Genomic DNA, 13,012 nt, shown 5'->3' on the forward strand with positions numbered 1-13,012 from the left:
TTTATTGTTTATTCTTTTATTTTTCATTACAGGCAGTGTGTTAGTGTTAGTGTAGTGTATTAGTGTAGACCCATGGTCCTGGTAGAGGTTAGTAGAATTTTAGGCTACATTTAATAATACGGCTTCAACCATTTTTATTGGAACAGTGGCAGGTCGTGTGACTGGCAACACTCTCAGTGGAGGACGTTGAAGACATCTACCTATCCGGAACCATGATAACGAGGTTCTTGCGGATTGGAGATGGCACGGTCCTGGCTTATCGGCAGCTAATGAAAGTGGTTACAGCTGCTCAAAATCCCATAAGGCTGGCTAGCATGATTGATGAGGTGGGTAGTCACGAGTACTCAGACTGTGCTTATTGAACGCAATATGGATAAAATCATGGAGAAGTTCGCAACTCTGCAATGGGAAATCGATAGACCTGGGAACCAGCAATGGACATTAGATCAACTGCAGAATTGGAATGCAGTTTTTCACCCTAAACCAAACCCAAACAACCACTATCTTCATGCAGCCTCCCATCACCACCTGGAAGCTCCAGGGCTGAAGCTGGAACAACAAATTCTCCCAGATTACAAGACGATGTATGACTGTCTGCTCTATCCTCCTACTTCCTGAAGGTCACCTGCGTCGGCTTGGCGATTGTTGACTTTTTGACTTTCGCTTAAAACTAGGTGAAAGGGCACTCTCTCTCTCCAGTTGGATACAGGATACACACACACATACACGCACACAGGCACACATACACATGTAGTCAGACACAGATATACGCCGCCCCCCCCAAAACGCCTTCGAAGCTTACTTCCACCCGATGCTGTCAGGCGGTCTCTGCCCAGCGCCAGGATTCAGCTGCAACACCGGATGGCTGTTATCTACATCGGCTGTCTCCCATACTACAAGTCACATGTTTTTTTTATGTTGTAAGGTGTGAAGATTCATGTGCTTTATTGTGGAGAGGTGTGGGTTTTTTTACTGTTCTCAAACTGGTTTCCCATTAGGAGCTCTGTCTGAGTGGAGTTCATTTTTCCCTTCTCTTCCCTCATGTATTTTGTATTTCATTGTTTTTCTTACCATCCTACCTCTTTCTCACCTGTCTTACCAACATGATGTTTGTGCAAGGTATGTACGGTTGGAAGGGGTCCTATTTCACTGCATATACTTGTAACATTGCTAGTGACAATTAAACAGCTCAATCAATATTCAAACACAAATATCCAGGCAAACTATAAAAATACAAATATTAAGCATTTGTAATATAATTTATTTACTTATTTATTTATTTTAATAAATAAATTTAAATTTAAAGCATTTGGATTTAAATTCCTACATGACTATGTACAGCCTTGGACATAACACATTATAAACATGTATTTTTAAGAATTCTGAAAAATGTTCAACTTTACATATATATACAATTTTGTATTACTGTTAAAAGATTTTTACCTGACATGGTGATATCTCAGTGATGTTGTTTTAAATCAGGTGAAGTCAGGAATTACACTTCAAGGCTCCTTGTTTTTCGTGCTTTATTGATGTGATTTCTTTAGATGTGCAGGGATTAACTAACAGTCTTAAAGTCAGCAGCCTGATAATGAGGAACACAAAAAAGAAGAAATGCAGATTTCATTTTCACTTACCCCAGTGCCAAAAAAAGACAAATACGAGGAACTGTAACATAGTACATAGTGAAGAAGAGTATAAGACATGAAAATGTGGAAGTAGGTAGAAATGTGAATGACAGTAAGGCAATGTGCAAGTTTTGCACAAAGGAGATCTGAAACCATTGTATGCTCTTTTTAGTGTGTTTTTGCAAACATGGAAGCTCATGAAGAAAATGTGTGAAGAAAACAAACTTTTACAGATTCTATAAACAGCAGGTTAATGGACCAAAAGGTTTGTTCTGTGAAGCAGATAGCAGCTCATCTAAAATTTTAAGGTTAATAACAAATATATCCCACTCTAAATTCACAGGGTCCAAAGCTGTACAGACACATATTGAAGTTAAGACACAGGTGAAGAACACTAGTATGTGTCAAATCAAATGCCTTATATTTTCCTCCCAGGTTTCAATGAGGATTATTTCTCTTACCTTAAGGAACTTCAGGAAAAAAAGGGAAATGTTACAAGGGTGTACCCCGCCTCTCGCCCTATGACAGCTGGGATAGGCTCCAGCGCCCCCCACGACCTTGAAAAGGATAAGCGGAAGCGAATGGATGGATGAATGTAATATAGTGCCCAGAGGAAGAAAAATACAACATCTATACAAATTATTATTATTATGTTTCCCTCCTTCTGTTTCATTCCATGTTTCCCCACCCTGTCATTTCCCTCTCATCTGCCTTTCATCCAATCCAGTGTCATGTTTCTCCGTTTCCCGTTTTATTGTGAAGGTCTCTTGTTTCCCTCTTTGGTGTGTCTAATTTTGCTTCCCCTGTGGCGTCATGTTATTTCATGTCAGCTCTGTTCCCTGTGTGTTCCCACCTCCTTCGTTATTCTTCTGTGAATTTATGTCAGCGTCTCCCTCTGTCCTGTGTCATGATCTCCCTAATGGTTGTGAATTTCCCTGTGTGTGTAGTTCTTATAAATTCCCAGTATAGTTTGCATTCTTTTCCATTTTCAGCTAAAAAAGCTGCTCTTTGAGTTCTAAGTCCTGTCTCTGTGAGTCTGCGTTTGGGTCCTCTCCTGCCTGCTGCACAGCCAATTCATAAGAGCTCTCATGTGGATGGCGGTTACACAATATAAAAATATATTTGAGCTCTGAGAAATGTTCAGTTTTAAAAAGACTAAATTCATTACTTTCCAAATTTATTTACCTGACATGGTGATATCTCAGTGGTGTTTCTTCCAAGTCTGCTGGGAACAAAAGTAACTGAACAGGCTGATCCGGAGGGCCAGCTCTGTTCTAGGATGCCCCTTGGACCCAGTGGAGGTGGTGAGGGGCAGGAGAATGGCAGCTAAGCTGTCATCCCTGTTGGACAACATCACCCACCCCATGCAGGAGACTCTGTCAGCACTGAACAGCTCCTTTAGTGGCAGGCTGCGGCACCCACGATGTGGGACAGAGAGATTTCACAGGTCTTTCCTCCCAGCTGCTGTCAGACTCTACAACATGGTCTCTGTAGAAGACCACACATGTGGAGACAGACACACGCACACATCCAATACACCAGTGTCGCCCTGACAGCACTGAGCAGCATTTTCAGTGGCAGGCTGCTGCACCCACGGCATGCCAAGGAGAGATTTCGGAGGTCTTTCCTTCCAGCTTCTGTCAGTCTCTAAAATGTACAACAGCAGTGAATGCACACATGTCGAAACACACCACATGAGCACGCACTGGGGTCTGTACTTATTTTTGCAATATTCAATACCTGTTGCTATTAACATCCAACCACTGCACTATGAAAGATTGTTAGATGCTACAAGTAGTAGTATCGTTACCTACACATATATGTACATATATCTGTATCTAAATTATATTTCTTCTACCTTGTGTAGTGTATCTATATTTGCATAGTATGGTATACTATGTATACTTAGTATATGGTATACTTAGTATGGCCATATTAACCATGGTAAGCCATGGTTAGTATGGTAAGTATACTGCATATATTTATTTATTCCTGCCTTGTCTACTTTGCTCCTGCAACAATGTGAATTTCCCATCTCTGGGACTAATAAAGGCTCTCATCAAACACAACACAAGGCTCCTTTTTTCATCATGGTGATATCTCAGTGATGTTGTTTTAAATCAGGTGAAGTCAGGAATTACACTTCAAGGCTTCGTTTTTTCGCGTTTTATTGATGTGATCTCTTTAGATATGCAGGAATTAACTAACAGTCTTAAAGTCAGCAGTCTGATAATGAGAAGTACAAAAAGCAAAGCATATTTTACTACCTCATGTCCTTAAATGAGATTATTACAAGTACTTCAAAGAACAACACAGCATATGGTGACACAAATAACTGCTGGTATTTACATAAAGTACGAAAGAGTTTATTATTATCATTTTAGTTACTATTATTATTTGTTTCTTCCTTTTCTTGGTCTCACTGTTGTATATCAATGCTGCACATCATAGATTCTACACTCACAGGATACTTTAGTAGAAACGTTTTCTATTCTGATGCTCACCATGAACTTCAGCAGGTTGACTTGACCACATCTGCATGTCTAAATGCTCATTTTCCACTGAGTTTTATTTTCCGAAACACATACGCCAGCCCCTCTGGCACTAAAAACCATCTTATCTTCAACGTACCTTAAATCAACTTTCTTTGGCATTTTTATGCTGACTTTGAGCTTCAGCAGGTGAACTTCACGTCTGCATGCAGTGACACAATCTGTTCAGTTTCACAACAGTTGTCACTCATATCCTTTGAACCTTTTATTAACATACTGTACATGAAAATATGAAATTCCCAAGTATTTGGATTCTGGACAGAAAAAAAATGCTTGGATTACTGAACTATTCCCAGGTAATTTGTGATGCCGTGACAAAACCTTTCCATTTTTACCCCTAAAGGGCATGTCTTTATTCTTTTTTCTTTTTTTTTAAAGATTGATTTAATTTTATGAGATTAGAGGGTTGTTGATGCTTATCCTGAAACTTCCTTTTCCAGACAAAAGGGGTTGGTGTAGTTTTCAGAGAAATTAGCCTTTTGTGTTAATATGAGTAAAGAAAAGAGACACCGAAAAAAAATCAGACAAAGAGGGGTGTTTTTTTGTTTTTTTGTTTTTCCAAATACACTTCTTAAAATTCTATAATAACAACCTATATTAACAACAGTAATTAGAAAGCTTAACTTGATCAACTTTCCCTCAATATTCTATTCATGAAATCCACCTCCACTAATGGTCCTCTATATGACATTGTGCTGCTGTTTTATGATGGTGAACAACTACCTCCATCTCAAAGAACTTTTGATCTTCTCTCTTTTCATCACTGTGTACAGAAATTGTCATTGCAATAACAATGAGAAATAGAAGAACATGCTCACTGCAAATATTCTTCTCAAAATGAATAATGTACTTCTCCAATGTGACAATCCACTTGATGACCTTCTTTTGACATAAGTTCAAGATCTGCATTATCATTTATTGTCTTCATAGAGCTATAATACAAAATGAGGAAAAGAGATGAATGGATGTCTGACTCGAATCAGCTCCATTGGCAAACAATGACAAATCCAACAAACCACAAGATAATACAGCAAACAAAGGGACTATTTAGAAAACAATATGGAAGTAGAGAGAAATTTGTGAATTACTATCCATATATGCAGCTATTTCAGATCTTCTTTTCTACAAAGAAAATCTATTTTTGGTGCATTTTTGGGAAACTGCAAACTCATTAAAAAAAATGTGTGAAGAAGAAAGCAAACTGTTACACACTGCTATAAACAGCAGGTTCAGTTTAACGGACCAGCAAATGTAATTCAGCCTGAGCAGAACAAGGAAGGGCATCACATGAGTGAGATACTCTTGATTCTAGAAAGCAGCCGGCACTGCTAACAGGTTAATTTAGTTCAATGGGTGCAAAAGTGTAGAGACACATTTTGAAGGTGACACACAGGTGAAGAACACTGTGATATGTGTCAAATAGAAGTGACTAAATGAACAAAACAAACATGAACAATTCACAGTCTGTAGAAATAACAGGGTGAAACATTCATGACAAAATACTTACAACTGTCCTCCACCTTCTACAGTTTAAAGGAGGAGGTGATTTCAGAGCCCCTGGACATAACTGAGCTTCTCCTGAATGAGCTGTCTGTCAGATCTCTGCTGTAACCAGGCATCAACTTTTTCAGCAGCTGCAAGGCTCGTCTCATAAATTTCTCTCCCACAAAAGCATATATGATGGGATTCAGACAGCAGTGTGTGTAAGCTAAGGCCTCAGTCACTGTTATTGACAGCCTTACATTTTTGTACCAGGTTTCATCATTGAGGATTATTTCTCTTTCCTGAAGAAACTCCAGGAAAAGGGAAATGTTATATGGAGCCCAGAGCAAGAAAAATACAACCACTATACAGATGATCAGCTTGACGATGCGGTGCTTCTTCGCGGTCCTCATGTTTACCAGCCTGGGGATGATCCTGGAGTAGCAACCTACCATCACCAGCACGGGAATCACAAGACCCAGCACATTTGTGGTGAACAGGTTGTAACGCTCCCAGACTTTGCTCTCCTTGGGATAGTCACATCCAAACTTTTGAGTCTCTTCTGTTTCCTGTATGAAGATAAAATCCGGCAGAGAGACAAACAAGCTCAGCATCCAAACGAGCACGGTCAGAATGATGGCTGCCCTCTTTGTGCGATAACGTGCAACCCTGTGAGCGTGCATGATGATCATGTAACGGTCCAGCGTCATGACAACCATGAAGAAGATGCTGCTAAAGAAGCCAATGTGGTGAGACCCGGAGATCAAACGGCACATGAAGTCTCCAAATGTCCACTGGCCGACCCTGGCATTGTGAGAGTAGAAAGGCAGCATGAAGACGAAGAGGAGGTCAGAGAGAGCCAAGTTGAAGAGGCAGATGTCTGTCAAGTTGCTCTGATTGCGATGCTTCACCAGGACACACACCACTAGTCCATTACCTTTGGAAGAAAAGATGCAATAAGTGTAGCTGTCACACCTGTTACATGTTCTTTCTGTCTCTTTCTCTCTGTCGGTCTCATGTTGTTGTGTTGCACATAAACACACCTGCATACAGAGTTTAGGCCTAAAACATGCTTTCTGTTCCCATAAGGGACAACAGGTTCCTGCAATGTGTAAATACAATACAATCTCCATAATATAGACACAAGTAGACACACCTACCTATGAAGCCCAGGATGAAAACCAAACTGTAGAGAATAGCAAGAAACACTTGGCTGAATTCCTGTACATCGGTGGAGTTGGCTGGAGCATAGTCTCCATAATCAAAATCACTGTAATTGCTGTAATTGTCTTCTGTGTCATTATATTCTGCTGAGAGAGAGAGAATGATGTCATTAGTACTAGTAGTAGTATCAGTAATAGTCTTTCAACTCTGTTTGCAAATATTAAGATGCATAGTCAAAAAACATATGCAAGTTGATCAAATGTAAAAATTTAATTGTATTATTTGAATAAAGAAAAGCAAATCTGTTTTTTAAGCACATTTTCATGTAAATTTGTTACATGAGTGTAATGTAAATGTTAACTTTAATCAGCTGTGGTCAAATAAAATCGACTTGGTTGTAATGCATTTACATGTATATGAAGTGTATTTTATCTTAACTGTTACATTTAACTAATAATTATTGCTTTAGGTTTACAATGACCAAAAATCCTTGTCTTTTCTTTTTTCATATATATATATATATATATATATATATATATATATATATATATATATATATATATATATATATATATATATATATATATATATTCTGTTTTTTCTTTTTTTTTCTTTTGTCCTAGCATATAGATGCTCCTGAGCAAGGTGAATAGAAAATTGAATAGTTTTTTAAATGTAAGAATTTAGGTAATGCTGCTTCATCCGTTTTCATTGGGACAGAAGAAGAACGTGCTAGTTAAAGTAGTAGCAGTAGTATTCTTGCCGACATGTTGCTGTTTGAAAAGGGAAATTTCCTTAACCATGAGCACCACAAATGCTACTCCATTCAGCTCTGCTGCATTGGGCTCTTGGCCCCCAGCCAGTTGATAATTGATTGCCACCTTTTGGTTGTCACAGGTACTCCCTCCTTAGGAAAGTTCTCACCACTTCACATCAATCCATAATGTGACGCTCCTTTATTAAAGTAGGATTTAAGTCTCCTTGGCTATGATTTAAACCTGTAACTATTTGGAAGAAAGGTCATAAAAGGCTTTAAACATATTAACCCAGCGTCAGCTTGTACAATCATAAACCTGCTCATTTCAGCAGGCGTAATAAACGTTACTATTTCATTTGGCCTGTTTGTTAATGATTATTTTTCACACTGGTATGTTTTGGTCATAGTGATATTATTTAACATAATTATCATTGTACAACTCAATTATCATATTGTCTACCTTAAAAAAATACATGTTTGTGGGTGAGATGATTGTAGATTACAGTAGATATAAAGGTCAACCACAAGACATTGTGGCAATGCATATCTTTTGAATAATTTCAAAAATGGTCTTCAAACACAGTAGACTAAAATAAAATAAAAAACGTATAGACTAAATTTAGAAATGGCAATCATGAAGTAATTGTGATATAATTTCAATTATAGCATTTGGTTTTGAATCCCTGCGGCAACTCGTACAGCTGTGAACATTACACATTATTAAAAATATATTTTTAAGAACTCTGAAAGATATTACACTTTAAATATACTAAATTTTGCATTACTATTAAAATGTATTCACCTGACATGGTGATATCTCAGTGATGTCTCTTCCGAACACGTCAAGTCAGGAACTCTTTTTTTTGATTTTTTTATTGATGTGATCCCTTTAGATGTTCAGAGATAAACTAACTGTCTTAAAGTCAGCAGTCTTATAATGAGGAGCACAGTAGAAAAGCAGATTTCACTTCCTGTACGTCCTCAAGTGAGATCTTTATCAGGAGTCTGCTTAAAATCTAGACAGCTAGATAATACTTCAAAGTGCAGCACAGCATTTGGTGACCCAAATTCACACCTTCACAAAATGACTGCTAGTTTTTAGCGCGTCACAATGCTTATTATTATTATCATTTCTTTCTTTATTTGTTCCTTCGTCTTCTTGATCCCATTGTTTTACATTATCACTGTATATCTCAGGACACTTTCGTAAAGACACTTTGCTATCACTGGACAGAGTTTTGCTTTCAGAACTACCTCAATACAACATGGCATAGATTCAACAAGCTGCTGTCTTGGTTCATATTGATGATGATAGCTTGCCTCTGGCATCAAAAGCACATTTTTCACCCAGAGAGCTGCCACTCAATTGTTTTGTTTCTTCTGTAAACCTCACTGATGGCAGATATAGATAACAACAGAGGTAAAGATAAAAATAGAGATACAGTTTGTGATAGAGGCGTAGATAAGATAGGGACAAAGATAGAGTTAGTGATAGCAAAGGAGATAAAGACTTAGTGATAGAGATATAAACTGCAAGTTAGACACTGAGGCTTTTGGCGATGAGGGGGCTCTACCTTGTAGCAGTTGGGTGGTTGTGTCACATCTGCCCAGAGGTGGGAAAGTACAGACATTCTCTACTTAGGTAGAAGTACAGCTACTAGTGTTGAAAATTACTCCAGTAGAAGCTGAAGTAGTGAAAAAGTACAGTCACTGAAATGAAGAAAGTAAAAAGTTGCTCTCCGGATGATTTTTCTGCCAGCTGTTTTTGTGCAATGCTACCTGAACCTTGTTCTATATTAATGTAATAATAAAATAATATTGAGATTACAAACTTTACTTCTGTTTAAAATTTAATTTTAATGAATGCACTCAGTTTGAATCAGAAAATGAGCAAAGAACAAGAAAATTAAAAAGAATTTCTGTTGCCCACATTGTAGAGGGGGACCTTACCCAATATCTGATCTTTAATGTAATCTTTAAATTTCTAGTTCACAAACAAGACTGAGCAGTCCCTACCTTTAAATATAACCTCTCTTCTTCCTCTCCTCTCCTGTCCTGTCTTTTTTTTTTTATCTTTCTTCATCAATTAGTGACGTTAGGTGTCTTTCTTTTCTCTCCCTGTGAAATACAGCAGCTGGACCTTAGGCTAGCAACACACTGTGAGATAAACTGCAGACACAAACAGTTTGTGTGTTTGGTGATGTTTGTTGAGCTGATAAAAGTGCTGCATTTGAAATTAACTGCTATTTAAAAAAACCATTATCCCCTTTATGCTCGCTCCTCTTTTGCAGCGCTAGCTAGATGACGAAGCACAGCAACCGCAACTTATGGACACTTGGACACTCGTTCTGATGTTGCCCCCGCAAGTTTTACAAGTTTTAATAGCACCCTAGTTTTCACACAGTCATACTCACCCTGTGCACTTTATACACTCACCAACACACCCACATAGCGCTTTCAACACTGCGCGGGGGCGGGGGTTTCCATGTTTCACAAACCTTGCCTCGGACTGTCCTCTTATTATGTTTTTTCCCCCTATTTTCTTCCCCTTCCCTTTCTTTTTTCTCCCTTTCTTTTTCTGTCAGCTAAGATATTTTCATACTATACTATATTACATACAATGTTATAACTAAAATAACCTGAATACCTGAAATAACACTAAGAAAAGTGATTAAATAAACAGATAAAAGAAATACGTGAACAAGAGAGAATTTATAGAGCTGATCTTGGAAAAGCAAAATTGGTGTGAATTTTTGTATTGATGGACTTTTCTTAACTTCATCTGTACAGGTGTTCCACACATTAACTTATTACATCATTAAACTGCTCATTAGTATAATATTCACATTGTTGATCATCTTTATGGGTGTAGAAATTATTTTCAGGGTCTATATCATTTTCCAAGACCCATGGTCTGTGATCAGTATACTAAAAGGGTTTTAGTCCCAAATCTGTATACACAATGATTATTCATAGGGAAGGTTGGTTCTCACTTTACTAAGAAAAGTGATTATTATTATATTTTGTCATGTTATATGATTCTTATGTATAGTTGGTTGTTAAGAATTCCTAATGGAGAATTATAGTTTTCATTTAACCTGTCATAGTTTGTAGCATTTCTAATATTTATCCAGATCTGAAACTAATTTAATGACCACAACTTTTTGTTCTTCTGGGGTTCCTTTGAGTTTGATGTAGACCTTGCAGTTTGCAGTTCATGTTGATTGAATCGTTTTTAGTCTTCTTAGTATTCCTGTTTGTCGTGCTATGTCTGCATTTTTCTTTGTCAGATGTTCATTTATGTAGACACTGGTTCTTCACAGCTTCTTAGCATGTCCTTTTTGATTTTCTATTCACAAAGCCTATTATTATAAATGGTTTTACTCTATTATTTTTTGAAGGCAGAGAATGGCAAACCTCAGTGTCTTTACTATTAATAGTTATTCACTTGCCACTGAAGAAATTGACAGTTTTTTGCTCTAAAGAGTCGACGTCAGCTTCAGTAGGCTCAGTGACTTCTTGTGCCACTACAGCTCTAGCATACATTCTGTGTTTGGGTCTCCAGTCCACTTACTATTAAGCCATTCATACAGGTATGCTGCTCTAGATCTGCCACTTGGGAATCAAATAGGGCTATTTTCTTTATACTTTTCTTCATTTAGTTTTTGCAGTTCTTTAATCTGTTCCATCATATGCAATAGCAACTTCTGTTGTTTAGAGGTATTAGAAAGCTCTCCTGACATCTCAGGAGGTAGACCAAGTCATCTGCTGATCTGAAGGTTGGCGGTTCAATCCTTGGCAGTGTGCATGCCAGATATCCTTGGACAAGATATTAACCCCAAATTACTCTAACATGCGTCCATCAGAGTATGAATGTGTGTAAGTGTTAGGTAGAAAGCACTTACACAGCATAGAAGAAAGTGCTTGTGTAAATGGATGAATGTGGCATGTTGTATTAAGCACTTTGAGTGTTCTGGGAAAGTAGAAAAGCACTGTGTAAAAATCAGTCCATTTACCATTTAGTAGGCACTTTTACCATCCACGGTCCATAGTCGGTATCTTTTATGCAAAAACTGGCTATGGTACTACTGGAGTTTCATTCTGTTCCACCTGCAGGCTAATAAGGAAGACTGGTCTTGGGCTATTGGAGCCTGGTTGTGGCCTGGTGGCGGGCCTGGTAGCTGGTGGAGAATCAAGGGCCTGGTGATGCTGGAGGATCCTGGGCCTGGTAGCTGGTGGAGAATCAAGGGCCTGGTGATGCTGGAGGATCCTGGGCCTGGTAGCTGGTGGAGAATCATGGGCCTGGGCCTAGTAGTGCTGGAGAATGCTGGGCCTATTGGCTGCTGGTGAATCTTGAAGAACCTGTCTTGACTTACTGAATTGGCTAACCAGTTCATTTGAATCCTTTCAGAGGTTATATGAGTCATGCCATGAACAGTAACATGCTGAAGAATGTTTTCCGTTCATTTCAGTTTTAATGCTGCCTTCAGAGATGAGCACCAAAAACAAAATGATTTCAACCCAGTTTCAGTATCATTTAAACTGAACTGGTAAACACAGAAACGGTACAGTTTAATGCACTTTTAGCAAATATAATTAACTGAATAAATCAACAGGGTAACTGAAGAAAGAAATCAAACCTTAAATTGATGTGTGTTTGAATTCAACTTAAAAGGCTTTTATTTAACCTTCTAGAAATTGTAATGCCTAAATACATGGTACAATCTATGTATGTGCTCTTTTGAGCTTTCACCTTTGTACTCTAATGTCCACCTAATTTCTTGACAGCTCTAATCTGACTCTCCTTCCACAATATTAAGGAAAATACTTACTGCCTTCACTTCCTGAAACATGATTATAGGTTGAAAATATGACAAAGTTATTTCTGCTGTCCACTACAAAGGGCAATGAATATAATTTTGGTTTTGGAAAGGGGTAAAATTATTATTTCTGAAGTGCTACTAAAAGGAAAGTTAAGGGTCTCAAAGTGAAGATATCAATTTGATTTTTAGCAACAAAAAAAAATCATAATATCTCCCAAAAAAATCATGTATCCTTCTCTGTTGACATAATGTGGAAGCTGCAACTCCTGTCATTTTGAAAAGAGATTACATGCGGACTCAATTGAAAGGCCGAGATTTCAGATGACGGTTCAGTTGGACTCTTCCACAGGCGAGAAAAATTATAGTGATGGTGAAGAGTTACCTACCTAATAAATTAGTTTGGCACTATCTCACATAACTTCTTTTTACCAGATCCTTTTTTCTGACTGTGTACAGAATTTCTCATTTCCATAACAGAGAGAATTAATAGAGCTTCTCAAAATGAACAATGGACTCCTCCAATGTGACAAACCACTTTATGACTTTAATTTGAAGTAAGCTGAAGATTTGCATTATCATTTATTGTCTTAAGAAAACTATTATATA

At 37.8% G+C, this 13,012-nt stretch overlaps 1 protein-coding gene across 1 annotated transcript; it reads right to left on the reverse strand.

Moving 5' to 3' along the window:
• Positions 1-5,703: 5,703 nt before the first annotated feature.
• LOC134635425 (C-C chemokine receptor type 1-like) lies at positions 5,704-8,392 on the reverse strand. Its single transcript, XM_063484806.1, has 3 exons — positions 8,386-8,392; positions 6,823-6,969; positions 5,704-6,599 (listed from the first exon to the last, which is right to left on the reverse strand). The coding sequence occupies exons 1-3, from the start codon at positions 8,390-8,392 to the stop codon at positions 5,704-5,706; spliced, it is 1,050 nt and encodes a 349-aa protein (XP_063340876.1).
• Positions 8,393-13,012: the final 4,620 nt, after the last annotated feature.

The sequence above is a fragment of the Pelmatolapia mariae genome, linkage group LG10_11, assembly GCF_036321145.2.
Source record: "Pelmatolapia mariae isolate MD_Pm_ZW linkage group LG10_11, Pm_UMD_F_2, whole genome shotgun sequence".
In the NCBI taxonomy this organism is placed as follows: domain Eukaryota; kingdom Metazoa; phylum Chordata; class Actinopteri; order Cichliformes; family Cichlidae; genus Pelmatolapia; species Pelmatolapia mariae.